Source organism: Protopterus annectens, chromosome 11.part0 (assembly GCF_019279795.1).
Source record: "Protopterus annectens isolate FY-2018-M chromosome 11.part0, PAN1.0, whole genome shotgun sequence".
NCBI lineage: Eukaryota > Metazoa > Chordata > Ceratodontiformes > Protopteridae > Protopterus > Protopterus annectens.
In genome coordinates this window covers 1210278131-1210302082 of record NC_056745.1, presented here as the reverse complement: position 1 = coordinate 1210302082, position 23952 = coordinate 1210278131, and the positions used below count along the sequence as shown (strand labels likewise).

General features: G+C 38.9%; 1 protein-coding gene across 1 annotated transcript in view; it reads right to left on the bottom strand.

Annotated features, from left to right (window-relative positions):
- Nucleotides 1–23707, bottom strand: part of DENND6B (DENN domain containing 6B) — a 1114433-nt gene extending 1090726 nt beyond the window's left edge. The window contains exon 1 of the mRNA XM_044088568.1: nt 23428–23707. Within this exon, the coding sequence (XP_043944503.1) occupies nt 23428–23601 (174 nt within the window). The 5' untranslated portion in view covers nt 23602–23707. The remainder of the gene's footprint in view (nt 1–23427) is intronic.
- Nucleotides 23708–23952: the final 245 nt, after the last annotated feature.

The window sequence follows — 23952 nt, the reverse complement described above, 5'->3', positions numbered from 1 at the left end:
GAAACTGCAATACAGTTCAACTTTTATTTTATAGATAGTATAGCATCTGTAACTAAAAATTCCTCAACATCTAATCCCAACCCTGCCCAACAGCTACATATCACCAAATCCACTTTCAACTTCAGACCTGTGCCCACATCCTATATAAAACTACTCTTAAACAAACTGTACTCTTCTTCACCTGATGACCTTCCAAATGAGTACCTAAAAATAGCAGCCAGTAGCACTGCCTATCCTGCTCAATCCTTATAAATAGGTCAATCCAGGAATTCAACATTCCCGCTATCTGGAAAAAGTCACATATTATCCCTCTGAACAAAGGAAGAAATTTAACAGGCATTAATAACTTCAGACCTGTAACAATCTTATCTCCCCTCGCCAAAATACTTGAAAAATGTATTCAAAAACAACTGCTAGACTATCTCCTGCAGGAAGAATTCTTATCCCCTACGCAACATGGCTTCCATCCTTCCCATAGTACTAGCACTGCCCTTTTAACCTATATAGATACTGTCAATAAAGCTAGAGATAATGGCAAACTACTCTCTTCCTTATTTCTAGATTTGTCTAAAATCTTAGACACCATTTGTCACAGCAAACTTCTACTTATGTCCTAAGGTCTCTCAGCCCACCCTTCTACGGTTCAAAAGCTACCTGTCCATTAGGTATTACTCAGTAAAATGGCACTCAACACTCTTTCCTTACCTCCCAGTCACCACAGGTGTACCACAAGACTCTATCCTTGGTCCCCTCCTCTTTAACATGTTCACCAACACACACTCTATACATCCACACAACAGGCCACCCTAATACAATACACAGACGACTCCACTCTCATTTGCACATGTGATAACGTGGTACACTTCCAGAATATTACTCAGGAAGCTTTAACAGCCACTGAAACATGGTTTCATACCTCACAACTCATGTTCAACCCAAAAAAGACCAAACTACTCACCCCCTCAATCCCTCACACGAAAAAATAAAATTTAAAGTCCTCTCTCAACAATACAACCACTGAAGTCACTTCTCATAGCAAACTATAAGGGTTGATAGTGGATGATTATAGGTTCACAGGTTGATACTAGGCTATCTGCCCTATGGCATTTATAAGCCTAGCCAGAGTATGTTTGGCTTTTGCCACCCTTTTAGATTAGTTGACTGTGCCGCTGTATAGTAGGTCACAGAACGTAGCCCTTTTAAGGTTTGTTTACTGTACCTCTGTCAAGCAGTGAAGAGATCCCAGGGGTAAACTTACAATCTCCCATCCATTAGTCAAGATTTCTCTTGAAGAGGGTCAGTGAGGGGCTCTGCCTGACATGGATTGGGATTTTGTTCCAGAGTGAGGGGAGCCCCTGGGATATGAATCTGTCCCTCCAGCATGTCCTATTTATTTCTGTGTTGAGGTTCAGGTCCCTGGAGCGTGTAGCTTTAAGGGATTTAGATTTCCTGAGGTGAAGCATGTCCATTAATTCTGGGTTGGACATGGCTTTATACGTCAGACACAGATCGCCTCTGAGTAGGTGGTACGCAACTGAGTAGAGCTGGAGTTTCTTTAGCCAAAATGTATAGGGCATCTGTTTGAGCCCCTTGATCCTCTTGGTGAGATACTTTTGGGGTCTTTCCAGTTGCTGAAGGTGTTGGGTAAGGTACATCCCAAACGGGGCATTGTACGCAATTATGGGCCTGATAAGTGATGAGTAGAGGGGCACAATGACCTCTCTTGATCGAGATGTGAACCCTTTCATGATAAGGTGGGCTATATAGAAGGTCTTTCTAACCACTTTGGCAACGTGATTGTCAAAGGAGAGATTGCTATCTACTTGGGTCCCCAAGTCCCTAATTACTTCTTCCGTACTTAATGGATTACCACCTATGTGGTAATTTGTGGGCACTTTGTTTTTTCCAAAGGTGATGACTATGCACTTTTTGGCATTTAGCTTTAGGCCATGGCTCTGGCACCAGTTATCCATCTCTGTGAGACCTTTTTGGAGGATGCTTGTATCAGTCGGAGAGTCGATTATAGCACCCAGTTTGCAGTCATCTGCGAACTTGGTCAGCCATAGTCCACCCGTGTAAGCCTGTACCTCAGAGAAATATATACCGAACAAGAGAGGTCCCAGGACTGAATACACACCAAAAAAGCTTTCTTCCACTGGAAAAGTTTAATGAACGATCTGGTACCTCGGCAGTTCGCCTTCAAGGATCACAGTTCAATTAGTTTCAGCATCATCTTAATATACCATTTTTAACAATCAATTATTCAATTAATCAAGTGATGCAAAGTCATTAGGAAACAATTCAACTTAAAGTGATCTCAAAACAAAAATATATATACACACACATACTTTCAATTTTCTTCAAATAGACATCATTATAACAAATAAATCCAACAATGTTCCAGGGAACCAAGTAATGTTAAAATATATCATAATAAATCCTATTATCATACCTAAATAAATACAATATGTAATGCTTGCATAAATACATTACAAATTCAAAATTTATAAAATATAAATAATATATTTAGAAGTGTAAATTAATATAAATACATTATATTAAGATATTTTATAGAGCCAATTCCTGATTCAACCCATATGGCTTCAAAGTGTTGAATTTAATTATCATTCTAGTCTCCAGTTCCAAAAGTTTACCTATAAGATCATCTCCTCTACAAATAAAGGGCCTTCCTAATATGCTGAATTTCAAACTGTCACCACACCCACCATGATTATCAATAAAATGCTTGGCCACAGGACTAGAAATATTAGCATTTCTTATGTCCTTAAGATGTTCCAGGATCCTAATTCTAGCCATTCTTTTAGTTTGTCCAATGTACCAAATGTTGGAACAAGAACACCCCAAAATATACACTACACATGTGGACCTGCAATTAAAATATTCCTTAGGTGTATGTTTGATTTTATTAATACTATCTACATTCAAAACCCTACTACATAAACTACATGATCCACATGCAAAAGTGCCTACTTTACTCGAAATAACTCTACCCTTTTGTGTTAAATTAAAATTTAAAATTTCTTTTAAATTTTTTCCCCTTTTGAATGAAAAATTAACAATATTGGGAAATAACTCACCTATTGCTTCATCCTGACAGATTAAATACCAGAATTTCCTAATGGTAGAAGTCATTTTTTTAGAGAAAGGGGTGAATTTAGTTACAAAGAATAATTTCTCAACATTAGTTTTCTCGGTATAATTATTGACAACCAAATGTTTAGTGTGTTCTACAAAATTAGATGCTCTTGTATTCTCACTGGTCTATCCATCACAACACCATAATAAATGATTATAGTCATATCCCCTTTCCAACAACCTAGAAAATACTATATTCAATTCCTTGTCCATCTCTTCTTTAACACTTGTATGATTCTGAATTCTTTGAAACTCCCCTTGAGGTAAAGCATTGATTAGATGTTGGGGTGCATACTAGTAGAATGTAAGAACATATTTACTGATGTTTGCTTCCTATAAGGTCTATAGTGTATTTTATTGTCTTTTTCAAAAAAAGTTAAATCAAGAAAGTTGATCTCACTTCTATTTAACTCATAAGAAAATTGTAACATGTGTTCATTATCATTCAATATTGCAAAAAAATCTAAAAATTCACATATGTCCCCCTTGCAGATGAAAATTAAATCATCTATATATCGTTTGTACAAAATCAAGATTTTTTTAAAAAAAAATCACTCGAATATATAAATTTTCTTTCAAAGGAATCCATGTAAATGATGGCATATGATGGTGCATATGCAGCAACCATGGCAGTGCCTTTAGTTTGTAAGAAAAATTCATTATTAAAACAAAAATAACTGTGCGTAAGACAAAATTCCAACAAATAAACCAAAAAGGCAGTTCTGGGTCCCTCACCTAACATATTGTGTACAGATTCAAGCCCCCACTGTTTATCAATGTTAGTGTAGAGGGATTTAACGTCAATGGTAACCCAATAGTATTCATGGCTCCATTCTAAACCAGAAACATGATGGATTAAATCCTGTGTATTCTTTATATGAGCCACTACCCTATTCAGATAATTCTTCAACTGAAAATCCAGTAAAAGGTTAACATTTTAAAGAAAAGAACCCATCCCAGATATAATAGGCCTACCCGGAGGCTCTAATAAACTTTTATGAACTTTCGGTAAAGCAAATAGAATGGGCACAGTGGGTTGACGTATGTACAATTTTTTAACATTGTTTTGCGAAAAAAAAACCAAACGTTCACCTTTCTCCAAAATGAATAGTAGCTCATTGTTATATATTACAGCTGGATCACTATCCAACCTCTTATATTCATCAGAATTAGACAACAGCTTCTCCACCATGGAGCAATGGTTGATTTTGTCCATTATTACCCAGTTTCCGCCTTTATCGGCACATTTAAATATATAATCATTCTTACATTTTCTTAAATCTTTTAAAGCATGCCATTCATCCTTATTCAAATTGTAGTGCCTTTTTTCTTTACAAAACTCCCTGAAAGAAAATTCTAACTCTTTGAAAAGAACCTTTTGAAAGGTAGAAATGGCAGGCACAACAATATGTGGAATAAATTTACTATTAGCATTTTTCAATACAGGAAAGGCTAATTTGCCATAACCAGTGAAAAAAAGAGCATCTTCAACATTTTCAATATATTCAGTATTATCTACAGAAGGAGAAAATTCATCATTAATATTGCATTCATCCCAATCATAATTATAAATTGATAGATTTAACAAACTATCATCTACATCAGATTCACTTGAAATTTCTTGTTCTTCATTACATAAATTATACATACTTATTTCATTCTGTCTTGCAAAATACACCCTTAACAAAAGTTTTCTAATAAAATTTCTAACCTCAAGATAAATGTCGGCTAGTGAAGGGAAGAATGTAGGTACAAACTTACTACCCTTGTGCAAAACTTTAAGCATGTTGTCATTAATAGGCAAACTCGACAAATTAATGCATTTCAAACAATGCGCTTGTGAAGTCAATACAAACAGACCTTCATTTGAATCTGTTCCGCCCTTTTCTTCCATTTCTCCTGTTTCCACCTCCGGATGTATCATTACGAAAATTCATGTTTGTATCAGTGGAATCGTCACTTGCAATTTGAGTTTCCTTATCTGGAACTCTGTTGTGTGTCACAGTCCTGGCAAAAGAAACATTTTTGGTCGAATTCCCTTCTTCAGAAGACACTGATGAAGCTGACACTCCTCTCCGCTTTGAGCCATTACTCCAGCTCCTGCCCCTTGACTTATTACGTGTGTTGCTTGTGTTCTCACGTTGCCAGTTAAACAGAATGCCTGTCTCGTAATCTTTACGATCACAAACAAGCTTGTTTCTTTTCCTGGATACAATGTCACTTTCAAGTTTCTGCATTTTCTCGCTAATCACCAACATTTGAGTTCCATAATTGGGCTCAGACATCAAGCCCTCTTGCAAAGACATTATTTCTTTTTTAACTTTTTCTTGTGATCTAATGTTACGCTTAATCAGAATGTTAAGCCAACCAATGGTACAGGAAAGGGACACTTTCTTCCATTCATCGAACAGGTCAGACTCATCCTCACTAAATGGTGTTGCAGGTAACTTCTCAATGTGCAAGCCCCGAGGGGTAATGTCCAAACTGATGTATTTTTCAAGTAGACGTGTGTCAAAATATAAAGCAGTTTCTTTTGACATTAGTTTGCTTAATTCAACAAAACGCTCATCCGCAGCAGTATTATTACCCCCAATATTCCAAGGGTCTGAACTGGAGTACTTTTTATCACGTTCAGTAACGATGTCTTTGAACGACAATAAATCAGCTGTGCGGCTCAGTTCAGAGCCCGCATTGCGAAATGACATATAATATGAATTAAACAGTTAAATACCAGTAGGAATCCAGCTAAAAATCCAATAACTGCAACATACGAAAATGAAATGCAACGAAATACACACCAAAAAAGCTTTCTTCCAATGGAAAAGTTTAATGAACGATCTGGTACCTCGGCAGTTCGCCTTCAAGGATCACAGTTCAATTAGTTTCAGCATCATCTTAATATACCATTTTTAACAATCAATTATTCAATTAATCAAGTGATGCAAAGTCATTAAGAAACAATTCAACTTAAAGTGATCTCAAAACAAAAATATATATACACACACATACTTTCAATTTTCTTCAAACAGACATCATTATAACAAATAAATCCAACAATGTTCCAGGGAACCAAGTAATGTTAAAATATATCATAATAAATCCTATTATCATACCTAAATAAACACAATATGTAATGCTTGCATAAATACATTACAAATTCATAATTTATAAAATATAAATAATATATTTAGAAGTGTAAATTAATATAAATACTGAGCCTTGTGGGACACCACTTGTAACTGGTTTAGAGTCTGACATGGCACCTGCTATTCTAACCATGTGGGTTCTATCCCTGAGCCAGTTTGCAACCCATCTTGTGACATAGGGGTTGATATTTAAGCTGGTGAACTTATTTATGATGTCCAAGTGGGGTATTGTGTAAAAGGCCTTTGCGAGGTCCAGGTAGGCTATGTGGACTACCTTGCTTTGGCAATTGTTTCAAAGAAGTCGACCAGGTTCAAGAGGCAAGATCTGCCCTTAATGAAGCCGAATTGGGTAGGATCCAGCGTCTGGAGGTTCCCAACGTCTTTGTTTATGATTTCCATGATGATACGTTCCATAGCTTTGCAGACCAGGCTAGTCAGGCTTATAGGGCGATAGTTTCCAGGGTCTGTTGTGGCACCACCTTTGTGGAGTGGGACCACTGTTGCTGTAAGCCATTCCTTGGGAACATATCCTGTAGTAAGGCTGAGATTAAACAGTGACTTTATATGAGGGTTTAGTTCTTCTTGGAGCTCGTGTAAGACGCAGCCCAGGACACTGTCTGGTCCCATTGATGCTGTGTTTTTAGCTTTGGAGAGGGCAGCTCTCACCTGTGTATCTGTGATCTCAGGAAGGCTACACTCTGTTGGGATAGACATTTGCTCTTTTGGGGGGGAAGGGGGGGGGGAGTTGCACTGAATCTTTCTGCCAGGATGTTGGCAATGTCTGTGGGTTTAGTGAATTTTTTGTCATTTTGCACCAACTCAGAGCATATCTAGGAGTTGCCTCCCAGGTTTCTGACATAACTAAAGAAGGCCTTGTGATTATCTTTAGTGTCTTGTGCAATTTTTCTTTCAAAGCTGGCCTTAGAAGATTTTATGAGGGATCGTAGTTTCTTGCTAGTACTAATCAGTGACGCCTTCCCTTTTTGGGATTTTGCTCCGTCATGTAGTAGCTTTCTCCTTCTGTTGTATAGCTTATTTATGGCCGGGGTCCACCAGGTAGGTCTCCTGCCTTTGGAGGAGCGAGTCTTGGTTTTATTTGGGATAGCATGCTCCATTCATTCCAGTAGGTGTCCATAGAATGTTTTTGTAAAGGATTCTGCATTTTGGTCTGTATTGTCCACTGGCCCAGGGGCTTTGAAGGATTCCACCTCAGTTTTGAGAAGTGTGAAGTTTGCTTTTGAGAAGTTCTTCACCGTGGTTTCCTTGGCTAGGGGTGGGGATGGAATATGGATGTCCAGTGAGATTTGTTTATGGTCTGATCTTACCAATGAGGGGTATACCTCTGGTGTGGAACACAGAGACCCCATGTTGGTGATGACCAGATCCAGTATGTTTTCCCCTCTTGTGGGAGTGGTGACCAGTTGTTCCATAGCATTTGAGTTTATAAATTCTGGGAACCATTGGGCAAGGGTGTTTGGGCTCGAGTAGTTTTCCCAATCAATGTTTGGGTAGTTGAAGTCACCCAATATAATAGTGTTTGGAGAGACCTTCATATTCTCCATTGTTCTCAGGAAAGCCGAGTGGGGTTCCTGTGTTTGGGAGGGTGGTCTGTAGCAGGCTACAAACTGAAAGGCAGTTTTGCCCACTGTTAGTTGCACATGGATGGTCTCCGAAGCTTCGTGCAGTGCCACTAGCCTGGAGGTGTGGGTATCTTTGATAAATATGGATACTCCCCCTCCTTTTGTGGTTCGGTCCGAGTTTTGGGGCCGGAAAGCATGGTATGAAGTATAGCCTGGTAGTGCTGGGGTGCTCTCAGGAGCCTTGAATCAGGCTTCTGTTACTGCACAGATATCAATATTCTCCATACTGAGGAGAGTCTCGAGTGCGTGCATCAAGGTTTAGAATTCTGGCGTTGAGCAGCATTACCCTTATTTTTTCTTTCTTTGTGTTGTCTATGGGGGGTGGGTTTGTCTTTTGAGCCTTGCCTAAAAAAGGCACTATGGGGGAGGCAAGAGCCTTAGCCAGCATTCGAAAACCCAGGGGTGCCAGGTGCAAGCTGTCCCTAGCGAAGCAACATGGCTTGTCGAGCATGTCATCCCAGGCTGACAGACACTGGATCCCCTTTGAATGACACCAATACTTTAGCCAATTGTTAAAATTGATCATTTTGTCTTTATACTGTGGCATCATTCTTAGTGAGGGTAAGATGCCACTCAAGGTCAGGGTCATACCGGCCTGGGCTACATGATCAAAGAGCTCCTGTACGTCTTTTTTCATGTAGTCCAGGGAGGTATGTCTCAGGTCATTCACACCAGCATGGACAATGACGGAGTCATACTTGTACTTGCTTTGGAGTGACCCGAGTGCTTGTGTTATGTGCCGGATCCTGGCCCCCGACAGGCAGCTTACAGTGACCTTCTCCTTGTTCAGCCTGGTGAGTGGGACGTCAGTGTGTCTGACAATAGAGTCACCTATTACAAGTGTATTAGGTGTGTTGTTTAGCCTTAAGGGCTGTGACTGTGTGGAACACTGACTTTGTGAGCTATGTGCTACATGGATACTGTTTCGTGGTAGGTGTTGCTTGGATGTCTGCTTTGGTGGTCTCTGCTGCTTAGGCAGATTTTTATTTAGAGCCTCTGAGTATGTTTCTGTGTGTTTATGTGTTTGGTTTGCTGATGCGATAGGTTTGCTGATGCGATAGGTCTATGTGAGACTGGATTTGTGGTGTGTGTGGTTACCTTCTCCTCCTGACAGGCTGTGCCAGTACTGGGTTGAGAGAGCTTAGCCTCCAGTTTGGCTATATAGTTGCATCTCTCACATATATTTGAGCTTGTTGGGAGGAGGAGAGGGTGGTCTGTATACATAAGGCAGTTGTAACATTGCCTCAAGATTCCCAGATTCACCAGCTGGACTGGAGAGTAAACTCAAAACTGACCTTTGGACATGCCTGAATAATATAGGGAACTACTTATTGACTGATCAGAAAGAACCAATAGGGAGCAAGTGCTTCGAAGGAGTATAAGAGGATGTAGTGCTTTAGTTTGTGTTTATCTATGAGATTACTTATACGAGCAAGTGCAGGGCTTTAGAATGAGAATAGAGTGCTTAATTTGAGATTTAGAGCAGTTCTAAGGGGAAAAAGTGAACAGTAGACTTTGTGGAGCCGGGAATAGTTTAAGCTTGTTTAAGCGGCGCTGCTCTGTGCGCAAGACCGCGCTAAAAGAGGGTTGCAGGGTTTTAAGAGATAGAGACCAAGGAGTTTAGAATTGACCCAAAATGGCCAATAAAACTACAGCTTCTAGGCAGTAACCACTCCTACAGGGAAAGGCAGGCTGTTCAGTGTTAACCACTGCCACTGGTGAACACAGAGACTTCCCTTTAGTCCAAGCAAGCACTGGCCTCCAAGAAACTTACAAACAGTTCAGAAAAGCAAATCTGTAACTGAACTTTCTTAAATTTCAGAAAGTGGGAAAAAAGCAAGATTTTTTTTTTTTCTTTTTTGTTTTAGTTTAAAGGTAGCAGAGCTACACAAGTAGCAAAATAATCACAACAGTGCAATAAATGACCCCACACGAGTGCTAGGCCAATGTCAGGTAAAATGCAGTTTTAAGAGAAAAGAATGATTTTAAATTAAGTGCAACACAGGAAATGAAGTAAACAGGGTCTAGATGTGTTCTAAATACTGTTTCTAATACAGATATAAACTTTAGCAAGCTGAAAAACGCCGAAAAGTAGGCGGCAAAGCAGTAATTCTTAACAAAAAAGCAGAAGAAAATACTTAAAATCTCAAAAGTGGCTCCTTTCTCCTCTTGGCATTTTCTCCCCTTGGTAGGTGCTTCAGCAACAACTAACAAGCCTGGAAAGATGCCAAAACAACGAGGCAGCAGGTGTTAAGAGATAGAGATTAAGGAGTTTAGAATTGTCCCAAGATGGCCAATAAAACTACAGCTTCTAGGCAGTAACCACTCCTATAGGGACAGGCAGGCTGTTCAGTGTTAACCACTGCCACTAGTGAACACAGAGACTTCCCTTTAGTCCAAGCAAGCACTGGCCTCCAAGAAACTTACAAACAGTTCAGAACAGCAAATTTGTAACTGAACTTTCTTAAATTTCAGAAAGTGGGACAAAAGCAAGATACATTTACCCTGCATATACATAACAGCATAAGAAAAACTCATCAGTAACTAGGGGTGCTTTACAGAGCCAAAACCTTTCTCACTGATGCAACTAAAACTACACTTGCCACTACTATTTCCTCCCCACTCTTTTTTATGGTGCTTTCATCCTTAATAACCTCCAGGCTTCACAAAAATTAAAACCTGAACAATGTTATAACAAATTTGCAGTACATATCCCCTTCAGAACCCACCACTGTACAGCACTTGTTGTTGTTGTGTCTTTCGGCTTTTCCCGGTTAGGGGTCGCCACAGCGGAACTCCGGTCCGCTAATGATTGGCAGTTGATTTTTACGTGCCGAGTTGCCAGCCCTGACGCACAACCTTCAACGAAGGTAAGCCCATTCACGCATGTCTCCACGCAGAAGACGCTCCAGCTGAGAATCGAACCGGACAGCATCTTACTGTGAGGCCACAACACTACCGCAGCACCACCACTGTACAGCACTGAAAAGCCTAAATTGGTTAGAACTGCCACATCAGTTAATATATACAACACTTCTTACCACCTATAAAATTATCCAGCATCCATCTGCCTGTCCAGCACTAAAAAACATTCTGTACAACTATGTTCCCAGTCAGTCATTGCAATACAGTGACCAAAAACTCCTGTCTGTCTACAAACTTAGCAAATATGATAGTCATTGTCGTCCAAAATGTCAACAGATATCTTATTCATTCCTTATACGTCTTTACTCTACCTTCTTCACTTACTTCCTTACTGCTAATTCTCTCCCTTGACTTTCTCTCCAAATATACCATAAGCGTATTTTCCCCCCACTTCATATTATAATTCCTATTTGTATTAGACTTACTGACCTTTAATTTCTCTACAATCTGTCTAAAGTTTCTCTAAATATTAAATGACTGTCACATACCTTCTATAGATTTTAACCAATGTTTTTATATTATGTTTCATTTGTTAAAATTATTTAAACCACAGATGTTTTTGTTTTATTTTTGAAGATCATAAAATTATTAATCTTAAAATGTTTTGTAATAATTTGGAGCTTTTCTCCCTGAGCCTTTTCTGAAAATAGTCTTCTACCCAGTCGGACTTTCCCAGTAATCAAATGTTAAATAAATAAATGCATACATATATAAATCTGGCTTTGCAGAACTAGTGTGCATTTGTAAGACGTAAAATGGACTGCTTAACTGGACACCCAATATGGACAAACAACAGAGATATAACTGATGGGATTGCCTGTAGAGGAAAATGACTAGCTGCCTGCTATGGTTTGCTTATTATTCTGGCTTTGCAGGACTAGTATGATCTGTGTGAAGCAACATGGAATACTTTAATGTGTGGCAACTGTTAATTTCAAATAAAGACAAAATGCACTACATGACCATCTACTTTTATCACAATCCAACGTCTGAACTGTACATAGACATAGCTATAATCGCTCTGTGGGGCTGTCTGGATGAAATTAACTGACCCTCTTGTCACTTGCTCCGTTTACAGTTATTTCTCAAAAAAGGGGATAAAATGCGTCACAGAATACCCAGACTTTCAGAGCTTCTGAGGGTCTAGTGACCCCCACACACAAAGGCTATATAAGTGGATTTTGGCACAGGCTTAGTAGTGATCTCTGCCCCTAACCCCACCTAGTCTAAAACCAGCCCTGCTCAGAAGTATGCACAGAAGGCTGCTGTAGCTTGTGTGGGGACCTGGGAATGATGTCATTATTTTTTAACTTTCCTCCCGAACCTCAGAGGTCACCATCTTGTGATGGACTGCAGACAGTGCTGTCATTACTTTTTAACTTTCTTCACAAACTTCAGATGGGTGCCCAGGAGGTCACTAGGCTTGTATAGGAGTGGCATAATGTCAAAGTAACATGTCGAAAACACTGCTGTAATTATTTTTTTTCATGTTCCTCATAATCAAACATCACATGCATATAAAGCTGACTATCTTTTGAGGGAGGGTAAAGAAGCATGCTGTTTATATGTATCAGAGTAAATTATGTTCTACTTGTTTTTTCGGCTTTGTCCAAGTCTGATATCAGAGTGATATATAAAAGATGGCTGTCTTTTGTGGGTAGGGATGAGGAGGCATGCTGTACATTCAAGCAACAACACCAACTCTATATGCTATTGTGGCCAATTATCCATTAATTTTTATCACAATTTAACACCAGACAGTGACACTTAGAAAGTGGCTAAATTTTTTTAAGATGGTAATGGGAGGCAGGTACTATTTCCAGATATCGTAGGTGTATCATCACAAGCATTTGCCTTCTCTGTTTATCGTGCTCTGCTATTTGGTTAACGACGAGCATTAAGTCTTGGATACAACTTACTTCTTCCCTGAAATAAAAAAATACAAACTGAAATTCTTTCATTATGTAGGATTTTGGCTCAGGTCGTCACTGAATCAAAAGGTTGGAAAACAGCTCTCTAAAATGTACCTCAAGCACCTAAACCCCCAGCTTAATTTATTTATTACAGTGGAGTCTTGTTCAGTAAGGGAATGCTGAAAGGATTCAGGAAAAAACAAAGTTTAAGAGCAAGACGGAATTTCTTCCTTTTATCATGATTTTTGTTTAGGCACTCACCGAATGAAAAGATTGTTTAAAAAAACTGTAAAATGCACCTCAGCACATCTAGAACCCCCATAATGTCTGGATTAGCCCCTGGACCCTGGCTTAATTTAGTTATTTCCAATGCAGTTATTACAGTGTGTTCTTGGTCAATTAGGTTGTGTTGAAAGGATTCAAGGAAAACCAAGTTGAACAGCACATCTGAATTTCTTCCCTTAATCATGCATTTTTTTCAGGCCATCTTTCAATGTAAAGTTTTTTAAAAAAATGTAAAATGCACCTAAGAAACATTTAGAAACCTCCATGGCTTAATGCATCTGTTTCCGACACGGTTATCAGAAAGCAGCCTTGCCTACTTAAAATGTGTTGAATGAATGCATAAATGCAGACAAAACTGAAAGAGTATGACAAACTGTGAGAAAAGAGAAGAAAAAAGTAAAGTAATCTGGATAGTGTGGGTATGCCATGATGTGGGACACACGTGGGGGAAGTGGCCAATGGAGGGCAGGGTATCATGGAGCCCTTTCGCCTAGGGCACTAGTTGACTAAGGCAAGCCCTGTTCCGAGGTTCTCTAATGGAGGCATTCTGATCAGTTGTAGTCAACTTGGCAATGGCAAATGACACTGTCTCTTCAGGAGTGAATCTTGATGCAATAGCACTAGACAGTGGCGTCACAAAACCTGCAGTTAAAACAAAGTGTATTTATAAGTTTGTCAACTGGTAGAGTAAATGACAGATGACACTTTTCAGTCACATCCTAGACCAAAAGGCAGAAACAGACAGAGGGCTTGTAAACTTTTACACATAACAAATACAAAATTTCCAATAAAATCAATTATTTAATGTATTTATTTATATTTTGCTAACCAGGTTAGCCCTGCAAGGCAGTACCCATTTATTACAACTTAAGGAATCAGGTTGTGACAATATATATACATATCTCACACATACATATATGTATATATATATATATATATATATATGTATGTATATATATATATATATATATATATATATATATATATATATATACACATACATATACATATACACACACACATACATACTTATATACTTTTTTTGTATATATATATATATATATATATATAAATAAATATTATATACATATATATATATATATTTATATATGTATATATATATATATATATATATATGGTGAGGAATAAGTATAATTTTAATTAGAACAATTTAGATTGACATTAATATCTAAATTGGATAAAAAAAAAATGTGACACAATTAATCAAAACCACAAATCATCAAAATGCATTTCACTCAAAATTTACACTAAATATACTTCCAAAAACGTATTTGCAGTTGGGCAAGCCCCCTCTACACCTCCCAACCCCCTTAACATAAATATATTAAATCCACAGTCACACCACCATGGAGAAAAAAGAATGCCCCTCACACACAGACTGAATCACTGCTGCTGTACATAAACAAAACATCTAGAGACAAAAGTACAACATAACAGTGGGCATAAGAGAGGTACAAACACTGATCAACACTAATTTGTATTTCTATGATCTAAAACCACACCAGCATTCTCCATACAATTACACAATTTTCAATGAAATGTGTTTTGACGATTTGCAGTTTCAACAATGAAATAAGTTGTCAACATGTACCAGTTTTTTTTTTATATAAAATCAGCTTTAGATCAAACAAACAGAACCCATATGTGTGAGCATCTTAAATAGCGAATGCTGAAAAGAACAAAAAATTGAAAACACTTCTTCACATGGGGATCCCCCAGCCCACACCCCCACACCTCTTCCTAATTATATATACCAACTCCAAGATTACAGTACAGAGAGGAAGAAGCAAATTGCCAGACCGTACTGTACCATGACCTTGCACACACAGCTGCCAGCAGGCAAAAAAAGAAAAAAGTGTTCACTCACAGCTACTACAACCATACGACTTTATAATGAATAATCACCAAGGAGTTTGTTTGAGATACTAAACAAACACTGAACAAAAATCCTCTGTGATTACCATTAATTGCCACAAAAATCATTGAAAAAAGTAATCACAAATTATATAACTACAGGTTACATTCGTGATTACCAAAGGCGAGACAAAAACAACTTTTACGTGGGGGATCTTTGTCCCCCATATGCCCAGAAATTAAATGCACAAACTCCAGAGTTACACAACCTTGAAAAAAGTGGAAAAGCCCCTGAATTATGTAACAGTCAATCTAATGAAATTCGACCATTTCATAAGTCGACCAAAAGTACCAGCACTGAAGCAGATGATTTGTAGCATGTTACAGGCCACCCTCTCAAACTCAGGAACCTCACATGGCCTTCCTGAAAACATTGGAGGGGATAAATGTATCTCCAAACACCATCATACTAGGTGACTTCAACTACCCTAATATAGACTGGGAACACTACTCAAGCCCGAACACTCTAACCCAAAGATTCCTGGAGTTCATAAACTCAAATGCCATGGAACAACTAGTCACCATCCCCACAAGAGGAGAAAACATACTTGATCTCATCATCACGAACATGGGATCAAAATGTTCAACACCGGAAGTATACCCCTCACTGGTGAGATCAGATCATAAACTAATCTCGCTGGAGGTCCTCATCCCGCCCCCCCTGAAACAAAAAAGACCACAGTGAAAAACTTCTCAAAAGCCGATTTCACACTTCTAAAAACTAGTATGGTCTCCTTTAAGGCCCCTGTGCCAGTGGTAAACATTACTCAAACCGCTGAATCACTTACAAATGCCTTCTACCAGCACCTACAGGACTGCATGGATCAGGCAATCCCAAACAAAACTAAGACTCTCTGTACCAAAGGCAAGCGTCCAGTCTGGTGGACCCCAGCCATAAACAAGCTCTACAACAAAAGGAGGAAGCTACTACAAGATAGAGCAAAATCCTTAAAAGGTAAGACACCTTTGATCATTATAAGTAAAAAACTAAGAGCTCTCATAAAATCATCCAAGGCAAATTTTGAGAGAAAAATGGTCAAGGACTCTAAAGACAATCATAAGGCCTTCTTTAGCTATGTTAGAAACCTAGGAGGAAACTCCCAGATATGCTCAGAATTAGTTCAAAATGATGTGAAAATTACTGAACCTACACACATTGCTAACATACTGGCTGACAGGTTCAGTGCAAACTTCTCCCCCTCCCCAAAAGGAGAGATATCTATTCCAGAGGATTGTAGCCCCCCAAACATCTCCAATGCCCAGGTGAGAACTGCCCTCACTAAGGCAAAAACACAGCATCCATGGGACTGGATGGTGTCCCCGGCTGTGTGCTTCATGAACTCAACGAGGAATTAAACCCACAGTTAGGACAGCTGTTTAATCTTAGCCTCACCTCAGGATACGTTACCCAAGGAGTGGCGACGGCGACTGTGGTCCCACTTCATAAGGGCGGTGCCTCCACAGACCCTGGAAATTACCGCCCCATTAGCTTGACAAGCCTTATCTGCAAAGCCATGGAGAGGATCATAATGGAACTCATAAATAAAGACATAGGGAACTTGCAGACTTTGGATCCAACCCAGTTTGGCTTTGTCAAAGGCAGATCCTGCCTCTTAAACTTGGTTGACTTTTTCGGGACAGTCACCAAGGCCATTGATGAGGGAAAGGCAGTCCATACAGCCTACCTCGACCTGGCAAAGGCCTTCGACACAATACCCCACTCAGGTATCATCGAAAAACTCATCAGCTTGAATGTAAACCCATACATCACAAGATGGGTTGCAAACTGGCTAAGTGACAGAACCCACAGGGTCAGAGTTGCTGGAGCCATGTCAGACTCAAAGCCTGTCACAAGTGGTGTCCCACAGGGCTCAGTCCTGGGTCCACTCTTGTTCGGCATCTACTTTTCTGAAGTACAAGCAAACACAGGAGGGTTATGGCTGACAAAGTTTGCAGATAACTGCAAACTGGGCGCCATAGTCGAAAACACATCTGACACAGATATCCTCCAGAAGGGCCTCACAGAAACGGATAACTGGTGCCAGAGCCATGGCCTGAAGTTAAACGCCAAAAATGCATAGTCATACCCTTCGGGAAAAACAAGGTTACCCCTAGCTACCATATAGGTGGCAATCCACTGAGCACAGAAAAAGTCATCAGGGATCTGGGGACCCAAGTTGACAGTAGCCTTTCGTTTGACACTCATGTTGCTAAAGTAGTTAGGAAAACCTTCTATATCGCCCACCTGATCATGAAGGGATTCACATCTAGATCAAGGGAGGTCATCGTCCCCTGTACTCATCACTCATTAGACCTATGATTGAGTACAATGCCCGTTCGAATGTATCTGACCAGACACCTGATGCAGCTTGAAAGGCCCCAAAAGTTCCTCACCAAAAGGATAAAGGGTCTCAAAAATATGTCTTATGCTGCCCGACTGAAAGAACTCCAGCTCTATTCAGTCTCATACCGCTTGCTCAGAGGTGACCTGTGCCTGACATATAAGGCCATGTCAAACCCAGATTTGATGAATATGCTTCACCTCAAAAAATCTAGATCCCTCAGAACCACAAGGGCGGGAGACTTGAGCCTTGACACGGTTATAAATAGAACGTGCTGGAGGGACAGATTCATCACCCAGAGACTCCCTATGCTGTGGAACAAAATCCCGGTACATGTGAGGCAGAGCACCTCACTGGCCTTGTTCAAGAGGAATCTTGACCAATGGATGGGAGATCGCAGATATACCCCAGGGATTACTTCAATGTCACTGCTTGACAGAGGCACAGAAAAATGATAGGCATAGTTTTTATTCAAACTAAAGGGGTGGCGAAAGCCACATAAACATGGGCTAGGCTTATAAATGCCCTTGGGCAGATAGCCTAGTATGAACCTATGAACCTATGATGAAATACGTACAGCGATAAATCATATAATACCCATATATTATATCTATGGGTATCTATATATAGATATGGAATCACCCCATATAACTGATTATTCATAATCTTGAACGTGTTTAACACCGGAAGAAGTGATTGAAACTCATTTGATTGCTTCTGGCAGTGTTTAGTCCATGCAAGATTGCACATAGGGCAAACAAAGCTATCTCAGAGTTGGTACATATAACTAGCAGGGATGTGGGAGGTGAGGGAGGGGCTTTCCCTCCTTTAAAAAACATATGTGTTTTACTTTTCATTGCTTTGGTTTTCGGTCTTTCAGGATCGATAGTTAGCCATTTACTCTGATGTACAGAAGTGCAGCTATATGTGTGTCTGTGTGCATGTACCAACTCCAACAGATATACACACACGTGTGATATATATATATATATATATATATATATATATTAGTGATAGTCGGCTTTATTGGCCTGAATGGCAGCATAAAGACTTAAAAAGTATGAAAAGTAAAAAAGTCATAGGCATTCAGAAGCCATGCACCTGAAACACTTACATATGTCCCATGGGCCTCCATTACAGGAGATTTAAAGTATCACACAGTGAAAACTGTAAATTGTCTGGGTTTTTCTTGCAATTTTTACTATATGTATACATAAATATATACACACACGCGCGCACAAGGAGAACAAAACATTCCACAGAAGAAACTTGAAACTCACCATTTATTAAAAGGTATCCACAGAACCAGCTGACATACACCCTGGTACCTTGACCTACAGTCTTTACATATATGTAAACCTTTACTCTCTTCTATACAATGATTTATTATAGGACAGTGACTGCAGATGTTCTCAAGAAGCATGACTCAACCATTTCAGACTTATTCCCCGACTCTGCACTGGGACTGCTGTGCAGAACAGGATGAAATGTAAGTGAAAAATCACAAAGCCTTTAGAAAGCCGCCTCAACATCAAACTTTCTGAATAATATAGTCTTTGGTAAGGTTTCTAAACATACATGTGATTCGGACTTTTTGGATTTCAGTATTACAGAAGCTACCTCATCATCTATGAATTTTGTCTGTAGAGAATAAGATGCCAGTTTATCCCAGTACGTTATGGTGAGTCTAAGCTACAAAGGTGGGGGGTGTACTGAGCAATGCATACAACTTCTAGGAATAAGTTGGTGAATGGCATGTTTGGCTTGTGCCATCAATTTGCTTTTTCTTACTTTTTTTCAGTTCTGTAATTTGTAATGAGTATTAATAACAAGTACCAAACACTAATCACGTGGGTGCTGGAATACTGTTTGTCTTATTACTAACAAGCAACCATGCTTCCTTTATTTCAAAAAGTCTCAGTTTATATTCACATGGAGTGCATGAATTGCAGTATGTTCCCTACCCATTGGTTTGCCAGGAAAACTGTTCACCATCCCTTGGATGATTAGAATACCACTCCTTATTCCTACATCTTGATTCATATGGCTTCTTTTGCTGCTTTTGCTTCAGTACTATTACACTTTTTTAAATCACTCTGGCTTTGTTCCAGCTACCACTATCACTGTCTCTGACAACCGGCTTTGGAGAGTTGTCATTGGTGTCTTCCCTCACTAAAACTGGACTTTGCAAATGTTGTTTGTTCTTGGTGTACTGGACACACCTCAGAAGAAACTAGGGAATACATTTTGATTCCAAACACTGCACCTTTTCCTGTTACCACTTTTTAAACTAAAATTAACAGGAACTTTCTTTAGTCACTGGCTGATCTTGCATACATGCCCTTCTGGAGATGCAATACTGATTTCATTTGCACTGTGTTTATGAGAGCTGAGAAAGGCAGTTTGTTGGACAGTGAACACCAAATCCTGTTCTACATTGTTTGTTAAAGAACTGATTTGTTTAAACAGCACTGCCTTTTGCAAACAATTCTGGGGAGCTGGTACACAACTTTTTTTCTTCTTTCTGCAGCTGTATACGATTCAGAACTCGTAGGGACTATGCTCTAAGCAGCTGCACTGCCTTTCACAAATTGCTTTACAAAAATGTCTGTTTCCCTTAATGAACTTGACTTTTTTCTAAGATTGGGTTTGTTTATTGTGGAGGATCTTCTTTCAGAAATGGTTTTGTCCCCTATGAAACAAGCATCTGTCAGACAAAATAAAAATTATAGTAAATTATTACTAAACCAGTAACCAGCCTGACTGCAACTTCTATATGACCATTACCATCTTTTAACACAAATAAAACAAAAATTCATACTAGACAATAATATGTTCTCTTACATGCATTTGGCCTTAAAAACCCCACTTAATCCTACAATGCTTTTTTATCTGCTATTTAGCCCTTTATTAAAAAGAGGACAACTGCACGTTTTGTTTCAAATAAATTGCACACGCAAATGGAAAACTTCTTTTGACTACTTTCATACTCAAACTTGAAATAAAAAGGAATGTATTCATTAAACCACATTTCCCTTTGTCATGCTTCAGTTTGCTGTAGTTGTTTGTTCATAGAAAACAGCTATTTGTTTAACAAGTATTGACACCAATTTCATGCTGTCCACTGACAAATATTTTAACTTTCATTAATCTCCAGCATTAAAAGAGAAGAAAAAAAAAACTTTGCTTCCTTTCTCATTTTTCCTCAGAATAAACATGCAAGCATCACTTCCCGGAACTCTTAGGGGTGGTCAAATAACTCTTACTCCAGTCTTGAAAAGTGTTTCTTTTATTAATCTTGATGCACAGAATTGTCTACACTTTTGCTCAAAGTTAATCCATCTCCAACATCAGTAATCACGCTAATGATTTCAAATGGAACACGGAGAGGTTAAGCATTCCACCTTTGGAGCAGTACTCCCTGTTTCCAAATCCAGTCATAAATGTCATTAACATGCAGGTCCCTGGACAACTTCTATCTGAAATTTTCTCAGTTATTCAGATGTTCACTGGAGCAAGTCACAATCTTTTGCAGACAAAATTAACCATTTTGTATAAAAAGGTTTTCTTGTTGTTTCTACTCAAACCACTAATATTTCAAAGGCATTACAGGAAGCCTCCCAATCCATTTTCCAAACTATTCAAGTCAGTGTGGTCTGATAAACATCACTGAATGCAATCAATATCATAAATTCAATCACTTCTAAAACTCTTAATTTAAGTAAACTTTCTTGATAGGGAAACTGATATTTCAAATGCATGACAGGACGTCCCCCACCACCAAAGAGATTCATTTTCTCAACTATTAAAGTCAGCGTGGACCAATAAATGTCATTGAATGCAACCAACATCACAAACTCCATCATTTCCAAAACTCACTTCAGAATATTATACATTATGACATAACACCATCAACTAACAAATTAAAATACATGGAAACCAACTTAAATGGACTGCACAAGAAAACTGATCTAGAAATATGCTTAAAGTAATAGAATCTTCATTTTGTAGGAGTTGCTCATCCTTGACATCAGATACAAAGTTCAGAGCAAGGCAAGACATAGAAGTTACAGCAGGTCATTTCAACTCAGGCCTTCCTATTGTTTAGCAAATATATACAAAACAACCAGAGTTCACTGTGCTCTAGCTATAAAATCTGGACTTAACAGACCTATATCTGCAAAAGTCCTAGAGAAAAACATAATAATACAATCCATCATTCAAGATAAGAAAATCTTTCTGGAACAGGTTTTGATTATTATTCAAAAGGACTATCCTCTCAAAACTGTATGTAAAAGGAGAACCTTTAGTTCAATATACAAGATGTCATGGTAGCAAAATATTTCAACTAGGCATTTTCTGGCTATATTAGTGATCAAACATAAATGGCTCAAACTACTGCACAGTTCTCCAAAGGAAGCTGAAAATGACTTAAGACATTAAAAGTGGAAGTAATCAAAGATCAGCCAATCATTCATGAGATGAAAATCCCAGAATTAAGTTTATTCCCTGTCTGGTCACTTTTTTTATTTATCATACCAAAAAACTGCCAGTCTTGTAATGTGAGTAATAAAGGAATTCAAAATTAACAATGAGACTCCTTTGAAGAACCACTGGATCCACAACTTACTCAGAGCTTTTGTCTTTTATTGTCAGGACTTCCTCAGAATGAACACCAATTAAAACATATCTACTTACACCTCAGATTATAGGCACATGATACCCTGCAAAATCAATAACTGGGGTTAATGAATTAGCAGCCCTAAAGAAAAATGAGAAGAATGCTTTGTACAAACACTCTAAAACATGTATGAACTATAAAGACATTTTTTTTTCAGAAAGAACCCCCATAAAAAACAGCTAAGGAGTGGACATTAAATGACAGAGAATCAGTAGGAAGGAGAGGCATAGGTTTTAAATGTCTGATGCCAAGCTGTCTGTCTTAGGAGAGAAGTAGTACAGAAATCAGTACTTCAACAACTACCCACTCAGTGGAAACCCAAGAAGAAAAAATACTCAACAGATTTGGGTGTGAGACATAGCAAACATCTTATGCACATGTCCATGCACAGTAAAATGACTATTTTACATTTGTGCATCTGCAAACAACTATTAAAATGAAAAATCTGCATTTTCTCCAAAATATCCACCCCTCCCATCCTGTCTTGCCCCACAACAGAGACTGTCAGTCAGTGGTTTTCTAACCAGTTGGTACAATCCTGGAATAAACTAGAGTATTAGGAAAAAGATGCAACAGAATCTACCGAAGTGTCACAAGCACAAAGGTAACAAAAATGTTGTTCCTTTAAGATCTCAACGTGTATTATTACTTGTAGTATAAATTAATAAGGTATCAATGGGTAATTTTCTGATTCTGGTCTGAGAGCTTGAGAGCCATATCCAGCCTTATTACATCTAATTGTCTGATGTTACTTTATCATTTAAAATAAAATCTTCTAGCTCCACCACCATATCTTCAAAACCCTGCTGGCTCACACAACAATGCTGCTCCGGTTCTAACTCCTGAATTCCAAGATTTTCAAATAGTAATCACAAACCTAACAGTGGTCCTCTGTATTTCTAAATTACCAACCAGTGCCCCAAATTCACAGCCATTACTCTAATCCAAAGAAATATCTGGTTTGGTACTACACTATTTATGAATATCAAGCATTGCTCCTCAACATTTGCCTTCTCCAGTCCTATACCATGTGCCCTGCACTTAATTTAAATAGAATGGGAAACTGAAACAAAGATGTCAGTGGCCATAACTTCTGTCTTCATTTTGCTGCAATCTTGTCCCCAATGCTATGTGCTGTTATCACTTTACAAGCTGTTGCACAATACAGTCCTTCATGGCCATCATCAACAATCCTCGTCATAAACTACTTTTGCTGTAACTTACACAAGCAACTCATTTCTGACCACTACACTACCCCTGACTTTATTAGAACACAGGTATTCAACCATCATGCCATTCCAACTTATTCCCCAAAAGCCATGCACTTAACCCCAGTCATAATTACAAACCCTGCCCACAAAACAAGCCCCAAATATTCCCCTCACCACTGATCCCGCCCCTCACCTCCATGGCCTGCCCGAGCTCCAGGTCGAAGGTCACCACGCAGACACATTCCAGCCAACTTGAGAAGCGGGCCCAGGGCAAACGAGAGCCAGGTGTATCCACCTGCGAGCCAACCTTCAGCTGTTGGGATCCACCATAGTACGCTGTCTCGCTGATACTGGAAATGGGATCCATAACTCCCACTGTTCCTATCTTACCTCATTGGATGTTGCGCTGTGACATCCCAATTAACAACAGCAGCTGTCTGGTTGTTTTGTGTATCAATTGCGCATGCGCGTCCGACTTAATCTGAGCGGTGATTTGGTTTGTGTAGTCAGAAAGCCTTGTTATGATTTGGTACAGGGAGTGTGAAGAAAAGGGCAAGGATAGCTACTGCCTAGTGACTGAATCATTAATTATTGATTATAAGCAGTTTGTCTGATTCTTTCACTAACTGTATCCACTGTTAAGGAAAGAAGATGAAGCATGTTTTAAATGCTGATAAAGACTGTTTTTGAAATAAAGACTGAAAGGGGAAAATAAGGG